This window comes from Artemia sp. Qi Xiang Cuo, chromosome 8, assembly GCF_049724085.1.
Source record: "Artemia sp. Qi Xiang Cuo chromosome 8, ASM4972408v1, whole genome shotgun sequence".
Classification (NCBI taxonomy): Eukaryota; Metazoa; Arthropoda; class Branchiopoda; order Anostraca; family Artemiidae; genus Artemia; species Artemia sp. Qi Xiang Cuo.
In genome coordinates, this window is record NC_142801.1 from 44854412 (window position 1) to 44881595 (window position 27184).

The 27184-nt window shown below is 36.1% G+C and overlaps 1 protein-coding gene across 1 annotated transcript in view; it reads right to left on the minus strand.

Annotated features, from left to right (window-relative positions):
• LOC148949453 (pikachurin-like) overlaps positions 1-27184 on the minus strand; it is a 293057-nt gene that overhangs the window by 127545 nt on the left and 138328 nt on the right. Inside the window, exons 5-7 of the mRNA XM_089093487.1 lie at positions 9617-9761; positions 4818-4995; positions 1631-1776 (exon numbers count right to left, since the gene is read on the minus strand). Coding sequence (XP_088949613.1) covers positions 1631-1776; positions 4818-4995; positions 9617-9761 — 469 coding nt within the window. The remainder of the gene's footprint in view (positions 1-1630; positions 1777-4817; positions 4996-9616; positions 9762-27184) is intronic.

A 27184-nucleotide genomic window follows, 5' to 3' on the forward strand; every position in this document is an offset into this window, starting at 1 on the left:
TCTTAAAGGGACTACTTAGAATATTATAAAACTCATTGGTATAAAACCAATCCCATAACAGATTTTAGTTTATTTTCGCTTATTTCTTTTTTCTAGCATAGATTAGAAACATATAATGAAGTTATTTCCATGGAAACTAAATAAACAAATGATGAAAATACATAACGCCAAGGAAATACTTTTCTCATAAAAAGATCATCGATCCATATGTTGTTCCACGTGAGATTTGGTATATCAACGTTTTACCATACCTGGTAAAAACAAAAAAGGGATAATTTGTGCATACGAGAAAAAGTTTATGAAGGCTCGTGTGGATAGAAATTTTAACTTCTAAGGAGCTGCAGGCTGTAGATGAGATAATGGTCAAATAACTAGATTTTGGTGGCGTGTTGACTGTAAATCAAACCACTGATGCAATAAACAGTAAGTAAAGAGGGAATTTTACCAGCAGTAACTGCAGTCCTAAAAACCAGAATTTTGAAAATGATACACGAGCCAAACCTAAAGAATATACTTCTTTACATTGATTCCGAATGCTTTATGAAGTTATCGATCAACAGCTTTTAGAATAGTACAATGTGAACAATTTTGGGAAAGAGAGCAAAAGTATCTAGAATGAATTAGTCTTGAAGAAAGTGACAGCCTCAATCGAACATGTCTGAGAGCCACAGTGATTCTCAGACATGCCAAAGAATTTGTATTTTCTTATGAAGGCCAATCGCAGATAATTGTTTGTTTGTTTCTTTTTTTCGAGGACATTTATAAAACCAGTGGACATGTAATTTCGGGAGAAGGCTCACTCGAAAAAAAAAGAGCTCAAGTCTCATTTTTAAACAGATGATACACAAGACAGTTAAAAAATGTTTTACTTTACACGATAGAATAGGATTTTCTAATATGATGGTGGCTGCCGCCCCCAATCAAACCCTCATTCTTAACACTTCAGTTCAATTTCTTATCAAAATGCTTAGATATTTATTAAATAACGTTCCCCATTTGAAACTATCGTTTCTACAATAAGAAGGGAACATTCATACCTTCAGTACCATCACTATACATTATACTTATTCAGTACTATCATTATACACTAAGTCTAACTATACTCCTCTTATTGATGAAAGATCGGAGATTGAATCCTCATCCAGTTTATCTGGAGGCCCTCTTATGGACGGTTTTAGAATTTGGGCAGAGAAAAAATAAGCCCCTCTGAAGTTTAGGTTACACCACCACCTCTCCACTAGCAGTGGTGAACAACAACACAATAGAGTACGATTGTTAGTGGCTTGTTACTTTTCAATTATTTTTTAACGATTGTTGTTAGTTATAACAGTAGGAGCGAACCAAACCGTTCGTGGTAACGATCTGTAAGTAAGGTGCGAGTCGTCCTAATAGTAAGTTAAAGTCTAACAAAAATTGATTGCAATATATATGTCAAAAAATTGAATTTTATTGTGATTCTAAATACGTAAAAGTCATTAAGTTTCAAGTTACCCACCAAAAGCTATGAGTTGGAGAAAATTTGTCACAAGTACAGTAGCAGTACTCAGTTAGAATATCCACCTTTTATAATTTTCGCGGTGCCATTCGACCATTGCGAATTTATCTCTAGAGAGTGAAGAAAATAACCTACTTGCAGATCAACTTGAGTTTCACACAATTCTCCTGAGTATCCTAATGGACACAAACATGTAGCTATGTCCCTGGAATGGATTGATTCGACACACTGTCCACCATGCAAGCAGGGAGCATGATTGCAAAGGTCTGAGGAACAAGGTTCTGAAAATAAAATAATAGAATTTTTTATTGTCAAAGATATTCACTAATATTTGAGAGCTCTTGTAGAAGCGAAATAGTAATTAAAAGAAATCCTAAGCAGTACTTACGTAATTCAGCTCGGTAATTCAAATGACTTTATTTTATCTTTTCAAACTGATGGGTATACATAATCCTCGTATGCCGAACACTCTATACAGATTGGTTCAGTACTTTCCTTTTTCTAATAACCCATTTACCCAAAATCTAGCAAGAAGTATTTTTTAATATAGTCTTAAAGACACATCAAGTTTCTCCTTATTTTATGCTGTTGGGGGTTGTATACAGAGTAGCAATTCGAAGGACTTAAAAAAGATCCGTTTTAGTCAGTCAACTGAACAGTACTGTCTAATTTTAACACTTCATTTTAAAAAGCATTGACTTCGTTTTACAATCCATTCTCCCACCATTCGTCCGTCCTATTTATTTTTTATCCTTTTTGGTCTTATTCTAATTTTAATGATTTTCTTTTTCTTTTTTAAATTTTCTTTTCTCTCCTCCTCCTCCCCTCTTTCTGTCACCTATTTCACTCATTGACCCCACCCCCTTTTGTTGGTTTATAACCTATTTGTTTCTTCTTTATTTTTATCGTTCTGACTAAGTTTTCCTTTCAATTTTTCATCATCTGTTTCGAACTATTGGTGTACTGAACACTGCTTTAGGTTTATTTTACTGTTACAATTTTTCCATGGTTTTCTCTTTTTTTTCTCTTTCTTTTACCTAAAATGAAAATTCGAAAAATCGTTTTAGTATAATTGCTTGTTTTAATAAGTCTCATATTTTCAACAACAAAAAAAGATTGTTACTGTGTTTTTGCTCCTACAAAATGTAGCCTATGTCTTGTAGCTTCATATTTTACGTCTTAATTCCGACAAATCACTCCCTTTCTCTATTTCTTTCTCTCTCTGTGCTGTTTCATTACTTTCATCTATGAAATGTTTATCTTCAGTCTCATCCATTCAATATGGCCTTTTCTTTATGAACTTTTTCATTTATTTCTTACTTCTATCATCTTTTAAAGTAAAACTTCTTGTTAAACCAGCGTCAACTTGGAAACGGTCCAAGTTTTGGGAATATTTATTGTTCACCTTGAAAAGAAGTAACTTCAGCTGGTTGTTTTACGATTATTCCCTCGCTTTATTTTCTCCTCCAAGTCCTTCAAGTGGTTCTTTCCCCAATTTTGTCATCCTTCTCTAAATTGACTTGACTCTTGTTCAAAGGGAAGAGAGGACATAGTTACACTCAACAGTATTTACTCTGGGTATCGAGAAAAGCTCTTTCGTACTGAATAAATAAAACATGCTTCAAAAGTTAAATATTCTTGGAGATTCAAGAGTATCAATAAGTTGTCCTGGAAAGTTTGGCAGCTGGGGAATTGAGCATCTAGGGCTAAGAAATATTTCGTAGCTATTGTTAAAAAGTTGACATCAGTCGTTCTATATTGAATGTCCTGTACTCCAGACAAGGACGTATTTAGGCAATCCACATCAAGTTATTACAGAATTAGACTAAAAAAGCTCAAGATTTGACACATTCATACTTGTAATTCATGTACGTGGTTGATCCATATATATTACAACCATGACTATACACACCCTACTCTATCCCTTTCTCGAAATCCTAGAAAAAATAGGATTATTTCAATTTGTTTCATTTTGCTAAGTGTTTATTAGTGTTTATTCTCTTTAACTCTCTAGACTCTCAACTTTAGGCTCATTAAGTATTATAATGTCGTTGAAACAGAGTCAGTCACACAGCATTCACAGGAAATTGATATCTCTCCCGTTTTAAAAGAAACTTTTATCATCCTTTCGTTAGCATCATTGTTCGTATTAATGTAATGAAGAGTTTTTTTTCTGTCATGTATTTGAATTTTCAATGTGTGTTTGTGTCCTTCTTTTTCTTCTTTTTTTTTCTTTTTGTTTTCTTTAGTGATTACTCCGTCTACTGTACCTTTTGTACCTTTGTTTGACGGGAAATAAATGAATAATAATACTAATATTTATATAGGAATATTAAGGTTAGATACAGGAAATTAAGATACAGACATATAATAGAGGAAATTCTCTCTCTCTCTCTCTCTCTCTCTCTCTCTATATATATATATATATATATATATATATATATATATATATATATATATATATATATATATATATATATATATATATATATATATATATATATATATATATATATATATATATATATATATATATATATATATATATATATATATATATATATATATATATATATATATAGGAAATACAGATATAGAAAATTAAGGTTAGATTGTAATAGGATTAAAAGATTTGAAAAAATGAGAGGCAGATGGAGATTAATAAAGAAATTAATAGAGCTAATAATATAAATAACTCTAAAGAGTTTTAGTTGGTTGTTAAATGCTCAATCAAGGGTCAGGGAATAAAATGAGATGTTACTTATTTAACAATTTAGGCACAATTTAGTTTTAAAAAACTTAAACAATTTAGGCTACATTTTTATTAGAACATGTATTTCTATTAATTTTAGCTCTAAGCTGAACGAGCGTTATTAAGGCAACAATTGCAAATTACACTCTTTGCATATGATTGCTCAACGATGCGACCAGGTGCAGGCTTATGGGGGGGGGTGGATTATGCCTCTCCCTGATTTCGAGAAAATATTTAAAAGTGTTTAATTTTAGACCACTAGATGGCTACAGGAATTTTTTTTTCATAATTACAGCCCCCATTATCCTAATTAAAAAGCAATACAAACCCAGATAATGTTCAGTATAATGTTCAGTAATGTTAATATTTTTCAATGATTCTCCACTTTCTGATAAATATAAGTTGTCACTGAATTTATGCTCCAGTACATATTTAAAATCAGTCATGAAACAAGAAATTTTTATATCAACTAAAACTTATTGATCAAAAATACTCGTATATCCTCTAAATATTTGTATATCTAAGTCGGAACAATCTGCTAATATCAATGATAAAAACAAAAACTCTTACCGACATCCCAACCACTAATAGAGTGAAGTCCAATGTCATATTTGTAGTCATTAACTTCGAAATTCCTTATACATCCATGGAAACCCTTCTCCATAGAAAGCTTCATTCCAGCTGATGTCATGTTTCCAGGGCCCCCAAGGTAAACAGGCTGTCGAAAAGTTATTCGAGAGAACAGGCCCTTGAAATAATTAAAACCTTTCTATGAATGAAATAGCAAGAAAAAGTTCAGAAGATTTCTCCTGAAGCTCAGAAGATTGACCTAAAACATTCTTATTTCGTGTATGATAGGAAACAAACTTGAATGGAATTGATTGCAATTTATCAGGAGAATTGATTTTGGTTTAAAAACTATCCAACTGAAAAGACCGGCTGTATTTCAAAAGACAACAATTATTGCTGCAACTTCTTTTTCAAAAATTTTGTGGAAAAAACCAGATGTGTATATTTTTGAGAACATCCATCAAAGCCTGTGTTATATTGAATCAAAGACTTTACAACTGGAATTGTTAGGCTCATTAACTCTTAGGTGCTGATATTAAGATCCCAAAATGAAGAAACGTTGAACTTTTTTTTTTTAATTTTGTGTAACAAACTAGATGTATATATTTTTGAGAACATCCATCAAAGACGGGGTTTATTGAATCAAACACTTTACTACTGAAATTTTTAGGCTTGTTCACCCTTAGGTGCTGATATTAAGATCCCAAAATGAAGAACCGTTGAACTTCTTTTTCTAAAATTTTGTGTAACAAACCAAATGTGTATATTTTTGAGAACATCCATCAAAGAAGGGGTTATATTGAATCAAAGACTTTACAACTGGATTTTTTATTATTTTTTTTTTAATCACAAGGGATATCGTATCTAACGAGTAGTAGATGGGACCCATTATTAAGTTCTAGGAAAACTGAGTTTAGTTCTTAGAAAACGGACTATCAGAGGCAACGCTATGGCGTTAAGGCCATGCGGCTCCAATGTTTTATTATCTTTATTTTTTTTTCCCAGAGGCACTTGATATGGAAGGGTCGTCGTATAAACTTCAAAAGGGCTCACTTGACTGAAAATCGAGAGTTCTAATGCCCTTTTAAAGAGGCAAAAGTGATCGGAGGGTAACTAACCTTCCCCGCCCCCCCCCTCACACCCGTTTTCCACAAAATGCATCCGATAAAAATTTTGAGGTAGGTATTTCGTTAAAAACAGGTCCAAGATCATATAACGACAGCTTCGGGGTCGACACAACTCCCATTATTAAGCATTTCAAGTAATTTGGGGCAGGCGTTTCAAGTTATGTCTTGGGGGCAAATATGGTTTTTATAGAAGGAATGCTCGTATAAACTTCAGAGAGGGCTCATTGGATTGGAAATTAAAAGTTCTAGTCCCCTTTTTAAGAGTCAAAAATGATCAGAGGGAAGCTAGCCTCCCCCCCCACGTCCTTTCTCCTCCAAATGCATCAGATAAAAATGTTGAGATAACCATTTTGTTAAAAATAGTTCAAAGGTCAGATAACAAACTTTCTGCTGTCGACACAACCCCTCTTTATACGTAGCCAGGCGACAACGCATAAAGGCCAGGCGGCTCCAATGTTTTTTTTTCCCAGATGCACTTCATATGGAAGGGGTGGTCGTATTACCTTTGGAGGGGGCTCATTCGATTTTAAATCAGAAGTTCTAGTGCCCTTTTGAAAAGTAATCGGAGGGTAACTAGCTCCCATCGTCGCCCCCCTCTCCCCGACTCCCATGCCCTTTTTTCCCCAAATGAATCAGATAGAAATTTCGAGATAGCCATTTTGTTAAAAATAGTTCAAAAGTTAGATAACAAAAACTCCGGTGTCGACACAATCCCCCAGGGCCCGGGGACAGGAGTTGCAAGTCATGCCCTGAGGGTATATATGGTTCTTATGGAAGGCATGCTCGTATAAACTTCAGAGAGGGTTCATTTGATTGGAAATTTTAAGTTCTAGTTCACTTTTTAAGAGTCAAAAGCGATCGGAGGACAACTAGCCTCTCGCCCGCGCCCTTTTGTTAAAAACTGTTCAAGGATCATAAAAAAAAACTCCGGTGTAGGCACAACCCCCCGAAGGGATACTCATATAAACTTAAAAGAGGGTTCATTTGATTGGAAATTGAAAGTCCTAGTTCACTTTTTAAAAGTCAAAAGAGATCTGAGGGCAACTAGCTCCCCCTACACGCCCCTTTTCCCCAAACCCATCCGATAAAATTTTGAGATAGCCGTTTTTTAAAAATAGTCTTAAAAAGTCAAAATGAAATAATTTCAAATGCTTTTTAAAATTTAGGCTGAACCCATATTTCTATGAAAAAAATTATTGCAGCAAACATTATCATTTGGATCAAACATTATTGTTTGGATTATAATTTAAAAAAGATTATGGATATACTAGCTTCTAAAGGAAATTGTTCTCGTTTTTTTAACTCCTTGAATCTGCTTCCCTCCTGTTACGTTTTTTGCTGACAATAAATTTTCTACTACAAACCTAAGAGTATGTATTTCTTTTACCTTTTCTTTAGAGACAAAAATGAAAGAATATCAGACACTTTTTTCAAATTTAAGCTTTCATGGACTACGAGAATGAGACAGGCGAGTGAATTACAACTCGTACTTTCCCCATTTAAAAAAAAGGAAAAGCATTTCTATTGGAATAGCTATGCAGAAACACATCTAGACCAACAAATCTAGGAATCTCTACTATTGAATATCTGAAAACATAAGTTAAAACCAAACTTCAGTTAAACAAGAATTGAGCCCCTTTTGTTGGGTCAGAGCATCACTGGATGTTAGTAGCTAATGGTCTAGGTTTTATTGTTTTTGTAGGAATGATTTTATGGAAATAGCTATGCTGAAACACCTCTAAATAAACCAATCAAAGAATCCTCTCCACTATTAAATACCTGAATACATAATTTAAGAACAAGCTTTGGAAAAAAAATGGGTCTCTCGTGTCAGATAAAAGCTTCACCGGCTGCTAGAGGCTAATGAAAAAGGTGGATTAGTATTTTTTTGTAAAATAAATTTATCTGTATGAAATATGTCTAGACATAACTAAAGAAGGAATTGCTTTAAGCGTTGAATATTCTTAATATACTATATAAAAAACATTGGTAAAATCCCGGCAGATTCAACCTTACTCATTCGGGGCAGTGGTGGATCCAGGGGGTGGGGGCAAGGGGGCGCCCCCTAGCGTAGTCTAAAGTAGTGTAATTTACTTGATTAACCCACGTTTGCGTTAATTAAACTTGCTCCTAACGCAAATTTATGGGATCAACCTATTTTGCGCGCCCCCCCCCCCTAATTTTTTTATCGGATCAACCTATTTCGCATCCCCCCTAAAAATAAATCCTGGATTCGCCCCTGATTCGGGGAGACCAATATTTATAAAAGACCTAATCATCGATTCCAATTTGTAGGTGGGACAACACTGGCGTTCGAGAAAAAGAAGCGAAACTCATCGTTTTACTAATTGTAAAAGTCAAATTTCTTTTATGTTAAAATGTACATAAAAAATTGCAAGTGTTCTATTTTAAAGGGAAATGTCAATGTTTGTTTTTTTACTTTTATGACCCGCTTAAAAAAAATGAAGACGGAAAAGTAAGATGAAAAGGCAATGTGGTCTAAGAGATCATTTAGCCATCCTTTTCATGAGCATATTTGTGCAAAAAAATAAAAAAATAAATAAAAGTAAGCAAAACTACACAGAAGTACCAACTAACAACTTTAAAATGTAGTGAAATGTTGAAATTGTGTTTTGTCTTTTTGAGATAAGAAAGTGCTGAAATCAATCGCGCTGAGAATAAAAAAAAGCAATACATCTCAGTTCTACAAAAACTGGCTTATAGTGTCCTTTGAATTATAGAAGATAAAATATGTATAGTACTACGTGGCATAATTGGTCAGGGTTATGGTCATGGGAAAACCTTTTGTTTTACTATTAGTCGTGATTGGAGTCGGAATTTTCGTTGTAAGAATACTTTTATTTCAAGCGAAGCGATGATTACAATGTTTACGCTATAAAATTTCAAAAGTTTTGTTGATAGGACCTTGAAACCTTTGATCCAGGATTCTCGGACATGCTAAATTTCAGGGTATTATTTTCGTCGTAATTGCACCCGTTTTGGTTTATTTTTCTCACTTTCATAAAATTAGACAAATGTTCGTATGAAAATAAGTGTTGATACGGAGTCTGAACATGGCTACAAACTGGAGGGGATTGGGACAGAGGGTCCTCTAAGATTTGTCCAAAGGATCTCCAATAAAATTTAAATATGATAGAACACGTTTTTTGGCTTTCACTCATTATCCACTCGCCTCCTTATTACACCGATTTAAACTCTTCATGACAGTTTTTTTTTTATTGTATCCCTTCCGTTCTACTCATTCTAATCCAAATCATTTCAACCAATTTCAACCAACACCATTGCCATACATTCAGCAACCATGTTTTGGGCTCACTTATGTTTTTGAGACTTGCAGCTCTATGTTCGGACGTAAAATCCCTATTGAAAAACAGAACTATATGCTTTAATATTTCCAAAAGCGTCAACTAGTATTTGACGGACTTTTTTCGTATGAATTTTAAAATATTTTTTTTTGTAAACACGAGCTTGCCAAGTGCTTTGACAAAAAAGTCCAGAAGATTAAGATTGTGAATTTAATCAGATTGGAATTAATATTGAACAGAAAATGAGCTGAATATATATAATAAAAGACAATTGATACAATTCACTGTTAACTACATACATCATTTTAGAAATGGTGGTTTTAAATACATAGCTCAAACATGTTACCTGGGATCTTGCCTTTGTTATACCATCATGTTGGACCCAGAGTCTGGCATCTCTACCATGTCTATCTAACTTAATTTTTGTCCACTGGTGCAATTTTATTGGCTTATCTGAACGTAGAAGTCCTGAACCTGACCCACAGTCAAATCTAAAAAAAAAAATAATAGCTTGAAAAATTACAAACACAAAATAATAACACAAGAAATTTATTTTAGACCAAAATCTGCATCTTTGACCTCGTCTTTCCTATCAAACAGTTCGTGATAATGAACTGTAAGTAAGGAGCGACCCGGCTCAATGGTAACCAAAACTCTAAAAAACGGAATTTTGATACCAATAGATACATCAAAAGAATCAGATTTTAATTCTGATTTCAAATATATAAGTTTTATAAAGTTTAATTTTACCCATCAAAAGTAACGCACCTGAGAAAATTTGCCTGATTTTTGAAAAAAGGGGGAAAGACACTCTAAAAATTATGGAACCTTAATGAAAATCACACAATCATATTCAGCGTATTAGAAAACCCTACTGTAGTGTTTTCAAGCTCCTATCTACAAAAATGTGGAATTTTCCATTTTTTGCCACAATAAATATCAAGGATGCTTGTTATGTTTTTTTTTTTTTTTTTGTTTTTTTTTTGTTTTTGTTTTTGTTTTTTTTTTTTTCTTTTCCCCAGGGGTAATAGTATTTACCCAGTGGTCCTAGAATATCGTAGTAGGGCACATTGGAAAGGAAATTAAAAGTTCTAGTGCCCTTTTTAAGTGACCAAAAAATGGAGGGCAACTAGGCCCCCTACCACGCTCATTTTTTTTTCAAAGTCACCCAATTAAAATTTTGAGATAGCCATTTTGTTCAGCATAGTCAAAAATCCAATAAATATGTCTTTTAGGATGACTTAATCCCCCAGAGTTCTCAGGGGAAGGGCTGCAAGTTATGACCTTTGCCCATTGCTTACATATTGTATTGGTTATTGGGAAGTATACAGGCATTTTCAGGAAGGATTTTTTTCTGGTGGGGAGGGGGACTGGAGGAGGGGGTTACCATGGAGAATCTTTCCGTGGAGTATGTTTCTTTGGGTGACATTTCTATAAAGAGTATGCCGGAAATCGTATAGTTATTTAAAAAACAATCATAAATTAAATTAAAAAAAACCAAGTTTTTTCAACTGAAAATAAGAATTACCACTAGAACTTAAAACGATCGGAAATTATAATGAATTCTAAGGGGTGCTCCCCCAAGTCAATACATCGCTCTTTACGCTACAGTTTTTTTTAGTGCTTTCAAAAGAGCTATATATTCTAATTAAACGGCCTTTGTGATTCAGGGGTTTTTGAATCAAAATTTTTGTTAATTTTTGGCTTAAAGAGCGTGGAATTGACTAAGGGAAGAACCCCATCATATGCGTAATAACATATACGTAATAAAAAAAACAATAAAAAAACAAGCGATACGGCTCAATAATAATCGAAACTTTAAAAAACGGAATTTTCATGTCAATAAATGTATCAAAGGAATGGGCCTATAATGTTGATTCTAAATATATAAATTTTATTAAGTTTAGTACTACTCATCAAAGGCTACGAGCCTGAGAAAATCTACCTGATTTTTTCAAGAGGGGGGAAACATCCCCTACAAGTGAAAGAATTTTAATGAAAATCACACCGTCAGATTCAGCGTATAAGAAAACCCTATTACATAGGTTTCAAGATCATATCTGCAAAAATCTGCAACTTTGTATTTTTTGCCAGAAGAAAAATATACGAATATAGAAGTTCGTTACGTAAGTTAATTTGTAAATCACGTCAGAACCAAATTTAGAGACAACAATTTAGCAAAATAAAAGTAAAATTTTTATGCAAATTTTTTTTACTTATTCAATGACGGTGAGCCAAAATAAAAGCTGCATTAACTAGAAAACGATCAGAAATTAAATAAAAAAACAAGTTTTTTAAACTGAAAGTAAGGAGCGACATTAAAACTTAAACCGAACAGAAATTATTCCGTATATGAAAGGGGCTGTCCCCTCCGCAACGCCTCGCTCTTTACGCTAAAGTTTGACTCTGTCTCACAACTTTATTTTTTTTAAAAATAAAAAAACTTTAGCGTAAAGAGCGAGACGTTGAGGATGGGACGGCCCCTTTCATATAAGGAATAAATTCTGTTCGTTTTAAGTTTTAATGTCGCTCCTTACTTTCAGTTTAAAAAGTTTAAAAAACAGCAAAAGAGACACCCTAACAGAGGCATGAAGATAGGACTACTTGTAAAGGAAGGGCCAGATTAGTAGGGAGGCCCTATCGACTCCGATACGAACACATGTGCTGCCATCTACAATTTAGTCTAACGCCAAGCCTACATAATTTATTCAAGGATCATTGATCGAGTCTAATGGAGTCGAGGTCGATTTATTTGTTGTTTTTCGATGCAATGACTCTGGGGGGAAGTTTGCACATGCGAACTAAGGGGAAGAGATGTATTGATCGACTCGAAGGGGAAGTGGATTTCTGAGAAATTGATTTGCATAATCTGACGGCAAATTATCGATTCTAACGGAAGGGGAATTAGAAATGACATCACTTGTTTCCTAGGAATTATACGGGACTCTAAAGAGATAGATGGTCTTTAGTGACAGAGATAAGTTAATATTCTATTTTTAAATATGGTTTCTCAGATCTTTAGTGACAGAGATAAATTGATATTCTATCGAAGCCATAATAGTGTAGCTAGGAATACCTATGAGATGAAGAGATTAACGTTGGAAACGGTTTCCTGGGAATTTCAAATGTGAAAGCGCAGTAATGTCAAAACAATGGAAAACGCAGGAATTACGTATAGGGGGATTATTTGGGCGAAACTGTTTGAGACATTTTAGGAGATGATTTAGGCGAAACAGTTTGAGACATTTTAGAAGATGATTTTGGCGAAACAGTTTGAGATATTTTAAAAGATGATTTTAGAAGAAGATTTAGAGGATGATTTGGGGTGAAACTCTGTGATCGTTATAATACAAAAGTTCCATTTGAACAGTGTTGTGAGGTCCCCTACCCTAACCCAAACGGCCCCCCCTACCCCAACCCCAAAGGACCCCTCCCCGGGCCCCAAACGCCCCCGAGGGCCCCCGGGCCCCCAAAGGCCACCGGGCCCCCAAAGGCCCCCAAAGGCCCACCGGGCCCCCAAAGGGCCCCCGGGCCCCCAAATGCCCCTGAGCCCCCAAAACGACCCTGGATCCCATAGGCCCCCCGAGCCCCCACATTTTTTTTATACTTTTTTGAATCAATTTGTTTGTATCTCTGGATTGGTGTTTACAAGTCCAAGTGTTTGCCTTTTTTGGTTTGTATGTCTAAAGTGCCCGTCTTTCTCTGTTTACATGGGTGAATCTATTTGTTTGTATGTCTGGGTTGGTTTTTGCAAGCCCAAGACTTTTTCTTTGTTGGGTTGAATGTCTAAAGTGTCTCTCATTCTCTGTTTGTATGTCTGAATCTATTTGTTTGCATGTCTGGGTTGGTGTTTCCAAGTTCAAGAATTTGTCTTTGTTGGTTTGTGTATCTAAAGAGCCTGTCTTTCTCTGTTAGCATGTCTGAATCTATTTGTTTGCATGTCTGGGTTGGTGTTTGCAAGTCCAGGAATTTGTCTTTGTTGGTTTGAATGTCTAAAGTACCTGTCATTCTCTGTTTGTTTGTATGTCTGAATATATTTGTTTGAATGTCTGGGTTGGTGTTTGCAAGTACAAGAATTTGTCTTTGTTGGTTTGAATGTCTAAAGAGCATGTCTTTCTCGGTTTGTATGTCTGAATTTATTTGTTCGCATGTCTGGGTTGGTGTTTGCAAGTTCAAGAATTTTTCTTTGCTGGTTTGTATGTCTAAAGTGTCTGTCATTCTCTGTTTGTATGTTTGAATCTATTTGTTTGCATGTGTGGGTTGGTGTTTCCATGTTCAAGAATTTTTCTTTGTTGGTTTGTATGTCTAAAGTGCCTGTCTTTCTCTGTTTACATGTCTGACTCTATTTGTTTGCACGTCTGGGTTGGTGTTTGCAAGTTCAAGAATTTGTCTTTGTTGGTTTGAATGTCTAAAGTGCATGTCTTTCTCTGTTTGTATGTCTGAATCTATTTGATTTCATGTCTGGGTTGGTGTTTGCAAGTCCAAGTATTTGTCTTTGTTGATTTGAATTTCTAAAGTGTCTGTCTTTCTCTTTTCGTGTGTCTAATTCTATTTGTTTGCAGGTCTGGGTTGGTGTTTGCAAGTCCAAGTATTTGTCATTGTTGGTTTGAATGTCTAAAGTGTCTGTCTTTCTTTGTTTGTGTGTCTGAATTATTTGTTTGTCTGTCTGGGTTGGTATTTGCAAGTCCATGAATTTGTGTTTGTTGGTTTGATTATCTAGAGTGTCTGTCTTTTTCTGTTTGTGTGTCTGATTCTATTTGTTTACATGTCTGGGTTGGTGTTTGCATGTCCAAGTATTTGTCTTTGTTGGTTTGAATGTCTAAAGTGTCTGTCTTTCTCTGTTTGTGTGGCTGATTCTATTTGTTTGCATGTCTGGGTTAGTATTTGCAAGTCCAAGTATATGTCTTTGTTGGTTTGAATTTCTAAAGCATCTGTCTTTCTCTGTTTGTGTGTCTGATTCTATTTTTTTTCATGTCTGGGTTGTTTTTTTCAAGTCCAAGAATTTGTCTTTGTTAGTTTGAATGTCTAAAGTGTCTATCTTTCTCTGTTTGTGTGTCTGATTCTATTTGTCTGCATGTCTGGGTTGGTATTTGCAAGTCCAAGAATTTGTCTTTGTCGGTTTGAATGTCTAAAGTGCCTGTCATTCTCTGTCTGTATGTCTGAATCTGTTTGTTTGCATGTCTGGGTTGTTGTTTGCATGTCCAAGTATTTGTCTTTGTTGGTTTGACTGTCTAAAGTTCCTGTCTTTCTCTGTTTGAGTGTCTGATTCTAGTTGTTTGCTTGTCTGGGCTGGTGTTTGCAAGTCCAAGAATTTTTCTTTGTTTGGTTTGAATGTCTAAAAAGTCTGTCTTTCTCTGTTTGTGTGTTTCATTCTATTTGTTTGCACGTCTGGGTTGCTGTTTGCAAGTCCAAGTATTTGTCTTTGTTGGTTTGAATGTCTAAAGTGTCTGTCTTTCTCTGTTTTTATGTCTGATTCTATTTTTTTTGCATGTCTGGGTTGGTGTTTCCAAGTTCAAGAATTTGTCTTTGTTGGTTTGTATGTCTAAAGTGCCTGTCTTCCTCTGTTTGAATGTCTGAATCTATTTGTTTGCATGTCTGGGTTGGTGTATGCAAGTCCAAGAATTTGTCTTTGTTGTTTTGAATGTCTAAAGTGTCTGTCTTTCTCTGTTTGTGTGTCTGATTCTAGTTGTTTGCAAGTCTGGGTTGGTGTTTGCAAGTCCAAGAATTTGTCTTTGTTGGTTTGAATGTCTAAAGTGTATGTCTTTCTCTGTTTCTGTGTTTAATTCTATTTGTTTGCATGTTTGGGTTGGTGTTTGCAAGTCCAAGCATTTGTCTTTGTTGGTTTGAATATCTAAAGTATCTGTCTTTTTCTGTTTGTGTGGCTGATTCTATTTGTTTGCATGTCTGGGTTGGTGTTTGCAAGTCCAAGAATCTGTCTTTCTTCGTTTGATTGTCTAAAGTGTCTGTCTTTCTCTTTTTGTGTGTCTGATTCTATTTGTTTGCTTGTCTGGTTTGGTGTTTGCAAGTCCAAGTATTTGTCTTTGTTGGTTTGAATGTCTAAAGTGTCTGTCTTTCTCTGTTTGTGTGTCTGATTCTATTTGTTTGTATGTCTGGCTTGGTGTTTGCAAGTCCAAGAATTTTTCTTTGTTGGTTTGAATGTCTAAAGTGCGTGTCTTTCTCTGTTTGTGTGTCTGATTCTAGTTGTTTGCATGTCTGGGTTGGTGTTTGCAAGTCCAAGAATTTTTCTTTGTTTGGTTTGAATGTCTAAAGTGTCTGTCTTTCTCTGTTTGTGTGTTTGATTCTATTTGTTTGCATGTCTAGGTTGGTGTTTGAAAGTCCAAGTATTTGTCGTTGTTGGTTTGAATGTCTAAAGTGTCTGTCTTTCTCTGTTTGTATGTCTGATTCTATTTGAGTGAATGTCTGGGTTTGTCTTCGTAAGTCCTAGAATTTGCCTTTATTGGTTTGAATATCTGAATTGTCTAACTTTCTCTTTTTGTGTGTCTGATTCTGTTTGTTTGAATGTATGGGTTGGTGTTTGCATGTCCAAGAATTTGTCTTTGTTTGTTTGAATGTCTAAAGTGTCTGTCTTTTTCTGTTTGTGTGTTTGATTCTATTTGTTTGAATGTCTTGGTTTTTGTTTTCTAGTCCAATAATTTTTCTTTGTTGGTATGAATGTATAAAGTGTATGTCTTTCTCTGTCTGTGTGTCTGATTCTATTTGTTTACATGTCTGATTTAGTGTTTGCAAGTCCAAGTATTTGTCATTGTTGGTTAAATGTTTAAAGTGTCTGTCTTTCTCTGTTTGTGTCTGATTATATTTGTTTGCATTTCTGGGCTGGTGTTTGCAAGTCCAAGAATTTGGTTTTGTTGGTGTTAATGTCGTAACTTTTAGTCTTTCTCTTTGTATACGTTTGGTTCAATTTTTTTGCATCTCTGGATTGATGTTTTTAAGTCCAAGTAATTGTCTTTGTTGGTTTGAATGTTCAAAGTGCATGTCCTTCTCTTGGCGTGTGTCTGTTTTTATTTATTTGCATGTCTGGGTTGGTGTTTACAAGTCCAAGAATTTGCCTTTGTTGGTTTGAATGTCTAAAGTGTCTGTGTTTTTCTGTTTGTGTGTCTGATTCGATTTGTTTGCGTGTCTGGGTTGGTTTTTGCAAGTCCAAGTATTTGTATTTGTTGGTTTGAATGTCTAAAGTGTCTTTCTTTCTCTGTTTGTGTGTCTGATTCTATTTGTTTGCATGTCTGGGTTGGTGTTTGCAACTCCAAGAATTTGTCTTTGTTGGGTTGAATGTCTAAAGTATCTGTCATTCTCTGTTTGTATGTTTGAATCTATTTGTTTGCATGTCTGGGTTGGTGTTTTCAAGTTCAAGAATTTGTCTTTGTTGGTTTGTATGTCTAAAGTGCCTGTCTTCCTCTGTTTGCATGTCTGAATCTATTTGTTTGCATGTCTGGGTTGGTGTATGCAAGTCCAAGAATTTGTCTTTGTTGTTTTGAATGTCTAAAGTGTCTGTCTTTCTCTGTTTGTGTGTCTGATTCTATTTGTTTGCATGTCTGGGTTGGTGTTTGCAAGTCCAAGAATTTTTCTTTGTTTGGTTTGAATGTCTAAAGTGTCTGTCTTTCTCTGTTTGTTTGTTTGATTCTATTTGTTTGCATGTCTGGGTTGGTGTTTGAAAGTCCAACTATTTGTGTTTGTTGGTTTGAATGTCTAAAGTGTCTGTCTTTCTCTTTTTGTGTGTTTGATTCTATTTGTTTGCATGTCTGGGTTTGTGTTTGCAAGTCTAAGTATTTTTCTGTTTTGGTTTGAATGTATAAAGTGTTTGTATTGCTCTGTTTTTGTGTCTGATTCTATTTTTTTGCATGTCTGGGTTGATTTTTTCAAGTTCAAGAATTTGTCTTTGTTGGTTTGAATGTCTTAAGAGCCTGTCTTTCTTTGTTTGTGTGTCTGATTCTATGTGTTTACATGTCTGGTTTGGTGTTTGCATGTCCAAGTATTTGTCTTTGTTGGTTTGAGTGTCTAAAGTGTCTGTCTTTCTCTGTTTGTGTGTCTGATTATATTTGTTTGCATATCTGGGTTAGTGTTTGCAAGTCCAAGTATTTGTCTTTGTTGTTTTGAATGTCTAAAGTATCTGTCTTTCTCTGTTTGTGTGTCTGATTATATTTGTTTGCATGTCTGGGTTGGTTTTTTCAAGTCCAAGAATTTGTCTTTGTTGGTTTGAATGTCTAAAGTGCCTGTCTTTGTTTGTTTGTGTGTCTGAATCTATGTGTTTACATGTCTGGTTTGGTGTTTGCATGTCCAAGTATTTGTCTTTGTTGGTTTGAGTGTCTTTCTCTGTTTGTGTGTCTGATTCTATTTGTTTGCATGTCTGGGTTAGTGTTTGCAAGTCCAAGTATTTGACTTTGTTGGTTTGAATGTCTAAAGTATCTGTCTTTCTCTGTTTGTATGTCTGATTCTATTTGTTTGCATGTCTGGGTTGGTGTTTGCAAGTCCAAGTATTTATCTTTGTTGGTTTGAGTGTCTAAAGTGTCTGTCTTTATCTGTTTGTGTGACTGATTCTTTTTGTTTGTATATCTGGGTTGTTGTTTGCAAGTCCAGGTATTTGTTTTCGTTGATTTGAATGTCTAAAGTTTATCTCTTTACCCGTTTGGTTGTCTGATTTTACTTGTTTTAATATCTGTGTTGGTGTTTGCAAGGTCCAAGTATCTGTCTTTGTTGGATGGTATGTATAAAGTGTCTGTCTTTCTCGGTTTGTATGTATGAATCTATTTGTTTGCATGTCTGGGTTGGTGTTTGCAAGTCCAAGAATTTGTCTTTGTTGGTTTGTATGTCTAAAGTGTCTGTCTTTCTCTGTTTTTGTGTCTGATTCTATTTGTTTGCATGTCTGGGTTGGTGTTTGCAAGTCCAAGAATTTGTCTTTGTTGGTTGGAATGTCTATAGTGTCTGTCTTTCCCTGTTTGTGTGTCTGATTCTATTTGTTTGCATGTCTGGGTTGATGTTTGCATGTCCAAGTATTTGTCTTTGTTGGTTTGAATGTCTAATGTGTCTTTCTTTTCCTGTTTGTGTGTCTGATTCTATTTGTTTGCATGTCTGGGTTGGTTTTTGCAAGTCCAAGAATTTGTCATTGTTGGTTTGAATGTCTAAAGTGTCTGTCTTTCTCTGTTTGTGTGTCTGATTCTATTTGTTTGAATGTCTGGGTTGGTGTTTGCAAGTCCAAGAATTTGTCTTTGTTGGTTTGAATGTCTAAAGTGTCTGTCTTTCTCTGTTTGTGTGTCTGATTCTATTTGTTTGCATGTCTGGCTTGGTGTTTGCAAGTCCAAGAATTTGTCTTTGTTGGTATGAATGTCTAAAGTGCCTGTCTTTCTCTGTTTGTGTGTCTGATTCTATTTGTTTGCATGTCTGGGTTGGTGTTTGCAAGTCCAAGTATTTGTCTTTGTTGCTTTGAATGTCTAAAGTGTCTGTCTTTCTCTGTTTGTGTGTCTGATTTTACTTATTTGCATGTCTGGGTTGGTGTTTACAAGTCCAAGAATTTGCCTTTGTTGGTTTGAATGTCTAAAGTGTCTGTGTTTTTCTGTTTGTGTGTCTGATTCGATTTGTTTGCGTGTCTGGGTTGGTGTTTGCAAGTTCAAGTATTTGTATTTGTTGGTTTGAATGTCTAAAGTGTCTTCCTTTCTCTGTTTGTGTGTCTGATTCTATTTGTTAGTATGTCTGGGTTGGTGTTTGCAACTCCAAGAATTTGTCTTTGTTGGGTTGAATGTCTAAAGTGTCTGTCATTCTCTGTTTGTATGTTTTTATCTATTTGTTTGCATGTCTGGGTTGGTGTTTACAAGTTCAAGAATTTGTCTTTGTTGGTTTGTATGTCTAAAGAGCCTGTCTTTCTCTGTTTGCATGTCTGAATCTATTTGTTTGCATGTCTGGGTTGGTGTATGCAAGTCCAAGAATTTGTCTTTGTTGTTTTGAATGTCTAAAGTGTCTGTCGTTCTTTGTTTGTGTGTCTGATTCTAGTTGTTTGCATGTCTGGGTTGGTGTTTGCAAGTCCAAGAATTTTTCTTTGTTTGGTTTGAATGTCTAAAGTGTCTGTCTTTCTCTGTTTGTGTGTTTGATTCTATTTGTTTGCATGTCTAGGTTGGTGTTTGAAAGTCCAAGTATTTGTCTTTGTTGGTTTGAATGTCTAAAGTGCCTATCTTTTTCGGTTTGTATGTCTGATTCTATTTGTTTGCATGTCTGGATTGGTGTTTGCAAGTTCAAGAATATGTCTTTGTTGGTTTGAATGTCTAAAGTGTCTGTCTTTCTCTGTTTTTGTGTCTGATTCTATTTGTTTGCATGTCTGGGTTGGTGTTTGCAAGTCCAAGAATTTGCCTTTGTTGGTTTGAATGTCTAAAGTGTCTGTCTTTTTTCTGTTTTTGTGTCTGATTCTATTTGTTTGAATGTCTGGGTTGGTGTTTGCAAGTCCAAGAATTTGTCTTAGTTGGTTTGAATGTCTAAAGTGTCTGTCTTTCTCTGTTTGTGTGTTTGATTCTATTTGTTTGCATGTCGGGGTGTGTGTTTGCAAGTCCAAGTATATGTCTTTGTTGGTTTGAATGTCTAAAGTGTCTGTCTTTTTCTGTTTGTGTGTCTGATTCTATTTTTTTGCATGTCTGGGTTGTTGTTTGCAAGTCCAAGAATTTGTCTTTGTTGGTTTGAATGTCTAAAGTGTCTGTCTTTCTCTGTTTATGTGTCTGATTCTATTTGTTTGCATGTCTAAATTGGTGTTTGCTAGTCTAAGAATTTGTCATTGTTGGTTTGAATGTCTAAAGTGTCTGTATTTCTCTGTTTGTGTGTCTGAATCTATTTGTTTGCATGTCTGGGTTGGTGTATGCAAGTCCAAGAATTTGTCTTTGTTGTTTTGAATGTCTAAAGTGTCTGTCTTTCTCTGTTTGTGTGTCTGATTCTATTTGTTTGCATGTCTGGGTTGGTGTTTACAAGTCCAAGAATTTGTCTTTGTTGTTTTGAACGTCTAAATTATCTGTCTTTCTCTGTTTGTGTGTCTGATTCTATTTATTTTCATGTCTGTCTTGGTGTTTGCAGGTCCAAGAATTTGTCATTGTTAGCTTGAATGTCTGTCTTTCTCTCTTTGTATGTCTAATTCTATTTGTTTGCATGTCTGGGTTGGTGTTTTCAATTCCAAGTATTTGTCTTTGTTGGTTTGAATGTCTAAAGTGTCTGTCTTTCTCTGTTTGTGTGTCTGATTGTATTTGTTTGCATGTCTGGGCTGGTGTTTGCAAGTCCAAGTATTTGTCTTTGTTGGTTTGACAGTTTGAAGGGTCTGTTTTTCTCTGTTTGTGTGTCTGATTTTATTTGTTTGCATGCCTGGGTTGGTGTTTGCAAGTCCAAGAATTTTTCTTTGTTGGTTTGAATGTCAAAAGTGTCTGTCTATCTCTGTTTGTGTGTCTGATTCTATTTGTTTGCATGTCTGGGTTGATGTTTGCAAGTCCAACTATTTGTCTTTGTTGGTTTGAATGTCTAAAGTGTCTGTCTTTCTCTGTTTGTGTGTCTTAATCTATTTGTTTGCATGTCTGGGTGAGTGTTTGCAAGTCAAAGAATTTGTCTTTTTTGGTTTGAGTGTCTAAAGTGTATGTCTTTCTCTGTTTGTGTTTTTGATTCTATTTGTTTGCATGTCTGGGCTGGTGTTTGCAATTCCAAGTATTTGTCTCTGTTGGTTTGAATGTCTAAAGTGTCTGTCTTTCTCTGTTTGTGTGTCTGATTCTATATGTTTGCATGTCTGGGTTGGTGTTTGCAAGTCCAAGTATTTGTGTTTGTTGATTTGAATGTCTAAAGTGTCTCCCTTTCACTGTTTGTGTGTCTGATTATATTTGTTTGCATGTCTGGGTTGGTGTTTGCACGTCCAAGACTTTGTTTTTGTTGGTTTGAATGTCTAAAGTGTCAGTCTTTCTCTGTTTTTGTGTCTGATTATATTTGTTTTCATTTCTGGGTTGGTGTTTGTAAGACCAAGAATCTATCTTTGTTGATTTGAATGTTAAAAGTGTCCGTCTTTCTATGTTTGGGTGTTTGATTCTATTTGTTTGCATTTCTGAGTTGTTATTTGCAAGTTCAATAATTTGTCTTTGCAGGTTTGAATGTCTAAAGTGTCAGTCATTATCTGTCTGTGTGTCTGATTCTATTTGTTTGCATGTCTGGGTTGGTGTTTGCAAGTCCAAGAATTTGTCTTTGTTGGTTTTAATGTCTAAAGTGTCTGTCTTTCTCTGTTTGTGTGTTTGATTCTATTTGTTTGCATGTATGAGTTAGTGTTTGCAAGTCCAATAATTTGTATTTGTTGGTTTTAATCTCTAAAGTGTCTGTCTTTCTCTGTTTGTTTTTCTGATTCTATTTGTTTGCATGTCTGGGTTGGTGTTTGCATTTCCAAGTATTTGTCTTTGTTGGTTTGAATGTCTAAAGTGTCTGTCCTTCTCTGTTTGTGTGTCTGATTCTATTTGTTTGCATGTCTGGGTTGGTGTTTGCAAGTCCAAGAATTTGTCATTGTTGAATTGAATGTCTAAACTGTCTGTCTTTCTCTGTTTGTGTGTCTGATTCTATTTGTTTGCATTTCTTGGTTGGTGTTTGCAAGTCAAAGTATTAGTCTTTGTTGGTTTGAATGTCTAAAGCGTCTGTCTTTCTCTGTTTGTGTGTCTGATTCTATTTGTTTGCATGTCTGGGTTGGTGTTTACAAGTCCAAGAATTTGTCTTTGTTGATTTGAATGTCTAAAGTGTCTGTCTTTCTCTGTTTTTGTGTCTGATTCTATTTGTTTGCATGTATGGGTTGGTGTTTGCAAGTCCAAGTATTTGTCTTTGTTGGTTTGAATGTCTAAAGTGTCTGTCTTTCTCTGTTTGTGTGTCTGATTCTACTTTTTTCATGTCTGGGTTGGTGTTTACAAGTCCAAGAATTTGCCTTTGTTGGTTTGAATGTCTAAAGTGTCTGTCTTTTTCTGTTTGTGTGTCTGATTCGATTTGTTTGCATGTCTGGGTTGGTTTTTGCAATTCCAAGTATTTGTCTTTATTGGTTTGAATGTCTAAAGTGTCTGTCTTTCTCTGTTTGAGTGTCTGATTCTATTTGTTTGCATGTCTGGGTTGGTGTTTGCAACTCCAAGAATTTGTCTTTGTTGGGTTGAATGTCTAAAGTATCTGTCATTCTCTGTTTGTATGTCTGAATCTATTTGTTTGCATGTCTGGGTTGGTGTTTTCAAGTTCAAGAATTTGTCTTTGTTGGTTTGTATGTCTAAAGAGCCTGTCTTCCTCTGTTTGAATGTCTGATTCTATTTATTTTCATGTCTGAGTTGGTGTTTGCAAGTCCAAGAATTTGTCTTTGTTGTTTTGAATGCCTAAAGTGTCTGTCTTTCTCTGTTTGTGTGTCTGATTCTATTTGTGTGTATGTCTGGGCTGGTGTTTGCAAGTCCAACAATTTGTCTCTGTTGGTTTGAATGTCTAGTGTCTGTCTTTCTCTGTTTGTATATCCGAAACTGTTTGTTTGCATGTCAGGGCTGGTTTTTGCAAGTCCAAGAATTTATCTTTGTTGGTTTGAATGTCTAAAGTGTCTGTCTTTCTCTGTTTGTGTGTCTGATTCTATTTGTTTGCATGTCTGGGTTGGTGTTTGCAAGTCCAAGTATTTGTCTTTGTTGGTTTGATAGTCTAAAGGGTCTAACTTTTTCTGTTTGTTTGTCTGATTCTATTTGTTTGCTTGTCTGGGTTGGTGTTTGCAAGTCCAAGAATTTGTCTTTGTTGGTTTGAATGTCTAAAGTGTCTGTCTTTCTCTGTTTGTGTGTCTGATTCTATTTGTTTGCATGTCTGGGTTGGTGTTTGCAAGTCCAAGTATTTGTCTTTGTTGGTTTGAATGTCTAAAGTGTCTGTCTTTCTCTGTTTGTCTGTCTGATTCTATTTGTTTGCATGTCTGAGTTGGTGTTTGCAAGTCCAAGAATTTCTCGTTGTTGGTTTGAATGTCTAAAGTGTATGTCTTTCTCTGTTTGTATGTCTGATTCTATTTGTTTGCATGTCTGGGTTGGTGTTTACAAATCCAAGTATTTGTCTTTATTGGTTTGAATGTCTAAAGTGTCTGTCTTTCTCTGTTTGTGTGTCTGATTCTATTTGTTTGCATGTCTGGGTTGGGTTAGTGTTTACAAATCCAAGTATTTGCCTTTATTGGTTTGAATGTCTAAAGTGTCTGTCTTTCTCTGTTTGTGTGTCTGATTCTATTTGTTTACATGTCTGGGTTGATGTTTGCAAGTCCAAGTATTTGTCTTTGCTGGTTTGAATGTCTAAAGTGTCTGTCTGTCTCTGTTTGTGTGTCTGACTCTATTTTTTGCATGTCTGGGTTGGTGTTTGCAAGTCTAAGTATTTGTCTTTGTTGGTTTGAATGCCTAAAGTGTCTCTTTTTCTCTGTTTGTGTGTCTGATTCTATTTGTTTGCATGTCTGGGTTGGTGTTTGCAAGTCCAAGTATTTGTCTTTGTTAGTTTGAATGTCTAAATTGTCTATCTTTTTCTGTATTTGTGTCTGATTCTATTTGTTTGCATGTCTGGGTTGGTTTTTGCAAGTCCAAGTATTTGTCTTTGTTGGTTTGAATGTCTAAAGTGTCTGTCTTTTTCTGTTTGTATGTCTGAATCTATTTATTTGCATGTCTGGGTTGGTTTTTGCAAGTCCAAGAATTTGTCTTTGTTGGTTTGAATGTCTAAAGTGTCTGTCTTTCTCTGTTTGTGTGTTTGATTCTATTTGTTTGCATGCCTTGGTTGGTGTTTGCAAGTCCAAGTATTTGTTTTTGTCGGTTTGAATGTCTAAAGTGTCTTACGTGCGCGCAAGCACGGAAACATCAAAACCATGTTCTCCGACATGCTGAATATGAAAGTGTAATTTTCAAGGAGATTCTTTAACCTTTTAGAGTTAACTTAGCATTTTAGGGATGACTTTTTACGGTTCTCCGACATATTGAACCTGAAAGTGTGTTCTCCGACATGCTGACTCTGAAAGTGTAATTTTCATGGAGATTATTTGTCCTTTTGGGGTTAATTTAAACTAGGTTACGTGCATTGTTTCATTTTTTTATTAAAGCAAGTGCTACCATCTATTTCAATTAAGGTATAGATGGAAGCACAACACCAACCCAGACATGCAAACAAATAGAATCAGACACACAAACAGAGAAAGACAGACACTTTAGACATTCAAACCAACAAAGACAAATACTTGGACTTGCAAACAAATAGAATCAGACATACAAACAGAGAAAGACATACACTTTAGACATTCAAACCAACAAAGACAAATACTTGGACTTACAAACAAATAGAATCAGACATACAAACAGAGAAAGACAGACACTTTAGACATTCAAACCAACAAAGACAAATACTTGGACTTGCAAACACCAACCCAGACATGCAAATAAATAGAATCAAACACACAAACAGAGAAATACAGACACTTCAGACATTAAGACCAACAAAGACAATTACTTGGACTTGGAAACATCAACCCAGACATGCAAACAAATAGAATCAGACACACAAACAGAGAGAGAAATGCACTTTAGACATTCAAACCAACAAAGACAAATATTTGGACTTGCAAACACCAACCCAGACATGCAAACAAACAGGATCAGACACACAAACAGAGAAATACAGACATTTTAGACATTGAAACCAACAAAGACAAATTCCTGGACTTGCAGACACCAACCCAGACATGCAAACAAATAGATTCAGACATACAAAACGAGAAAGACATGCACTTTAGACATTCAAACCAATAAAGACAAGTTCTTGAACTTGCAAACACCAACCCAGACATGCAAACAAATAGATTCAGACATACAAACAGAGAATGACAGGCGCTTTAGACATTCAAACCAACAAAGACAAATTCTTGGACTTGCAAACACCAACCCAGACATGTTGTCCTCAAGTTCTGCAGTGCCGAACTAGCTGGACCATTGTCATTGCTTTTCCGGCTGTACTTTCGCCCCGGAACCTTTCCATGAACATAGAAGTCTGCCCATGTTATACCTACTCTAAAGCCAGAAAGCGATCCAACGAGCGTGGGCTCCTACAGAACTATTAGCCTTCTCTCCTGTGTTGGCAAAGTCTACGAGAGTGTCTCCAATAAAACACTTTATCAGTACCTGGAATCAAATGACCTTCTAGGCGATCGCCAATATGGATTCCGCCGGTGGCCCATTTCAACATTATTTTCAACATTATACTGCCTAGTGGCCCAGTATCAGGAGTGGATAGAACTTCTGGCAATGGGATACGACATCAGGCTATAATCCTTCGACATTGCGAAAGCTTTTGACAGAGTATGGCACCGTGGCCTGCTAAAGAAACTCTGTGTGTATGGTGTTCGTGGATGTCTGTTAAAAGTGATTGAGAGCTTTCTTTCCGATCGTTTACTGCGGGTTGTTCTTGACGGGTTTATTTCCCGCGAATATCCAGTGAAAGCAAGGGTACCCCAGGGCAGTGTCTTGGGACCTACGCTTTTCCTTATCTACATAAACGACATGGGAGACAACCTCGCAAACCCTCTGCATCACTTTGCCGACGATACCACGACGCACTCAGCCGTCCCTAAACACGAAGACCCAACACAAGCCTCCCTTTCCCTACAGATAGATCTTTTGAAAATTGAAAGGTGGTCTGATGCATGGATGATCAACTTCAATGCATCGAAAACAAAGGAGCTTCTAATTACCCGATCAAAGGTGCCACGTGAACACCCTAGTTTCATCTTCAAAAATGAAGCTATAAAGAGAGTCGATGAGCTTCGTCTACTGGGGATTAAATTCTCCACCGATCTCTCTTAGAACAACCACCTTGATCGGGTGAGAACCTCCTGCGCAAGGAAGCTGGGAGTTACTCTTCGCTGCAAAAACCTTCTTCCATCAAGCTTGATCATCCCACTCTACAAGTCTTGCATCAGACCCTTAGCTGAATATGGATGCCCGCTATATGCTGGTGCTCCGAAAACGCTATTGGTACCACTTCAGAAGATCCAGAATAGGGCAAATAGGGTGGGCTGCGCCTCTACACAAGAATCGCTCCAGTCTCTAAATGAAAGGTTTGATGTAGCGTCGATGGCTGTTTTCTGCAAGTACATGAATTCGCCTCCCTCAGACGAGCTCTCTCGAATTGTGCCCCCCTTTGTCCAGCCGACAAGGCCGACACGAAGGCACACAGTTCGGTCCAATTATCTAAAGGAGGATACGTCGAAAACCGAGCACATGAGGAACAGCTTCATCCGGCGTTGCACTTCTATCTGGAACGATCTTCTTGGGGATATTATCCCTGCAAATCCCTCTGTTGACACCTTCAAAAGAAGGTTCAATAAACATTTAAAACCTCGAGGTCATTGAACGAGGTAAATGAGTACCTGGCACCGTGAATATTGGACTAAAAAAAAAATGCAAAAAAATAGATTCAGACATGCAAACACAGAAAGACAGGCACTTTAGACATACAAACCAACGAAGACAAATTCTTGAACTTGGAAACACCAACCCAGACGTGCAAACAAATAGATTCAAACATACAAACAGAGAATGACAGACACCATAGACATTCAACCAAACAAAGACAAAGTCTTGGACTTGCAAACACCAACCCAGACATACAAACAAATAGATTCAGACATGTAAACAGAGAAAGACGGGCACTTTAGACATACAAACCAGCAAATGCAAACATTTGGACTTGTAAACACCAACCCAGACATACAAACAAATTGATTCAAAAAAGTATAAGAAAAATGTGGGGGCCCAGGGGCCTTTGGGGACCGGGGGTCCTTTGGGGCCCGGGGGCCCTTTGGGGGCTTGGGGGCCTTTGGGAGCCCGGTAGCCCTTTGGGGGTCCTTTTGGGGCCTTTTGGGCCCCGGGGGAGCCCTTGGGAGCCTTTGGGCCCG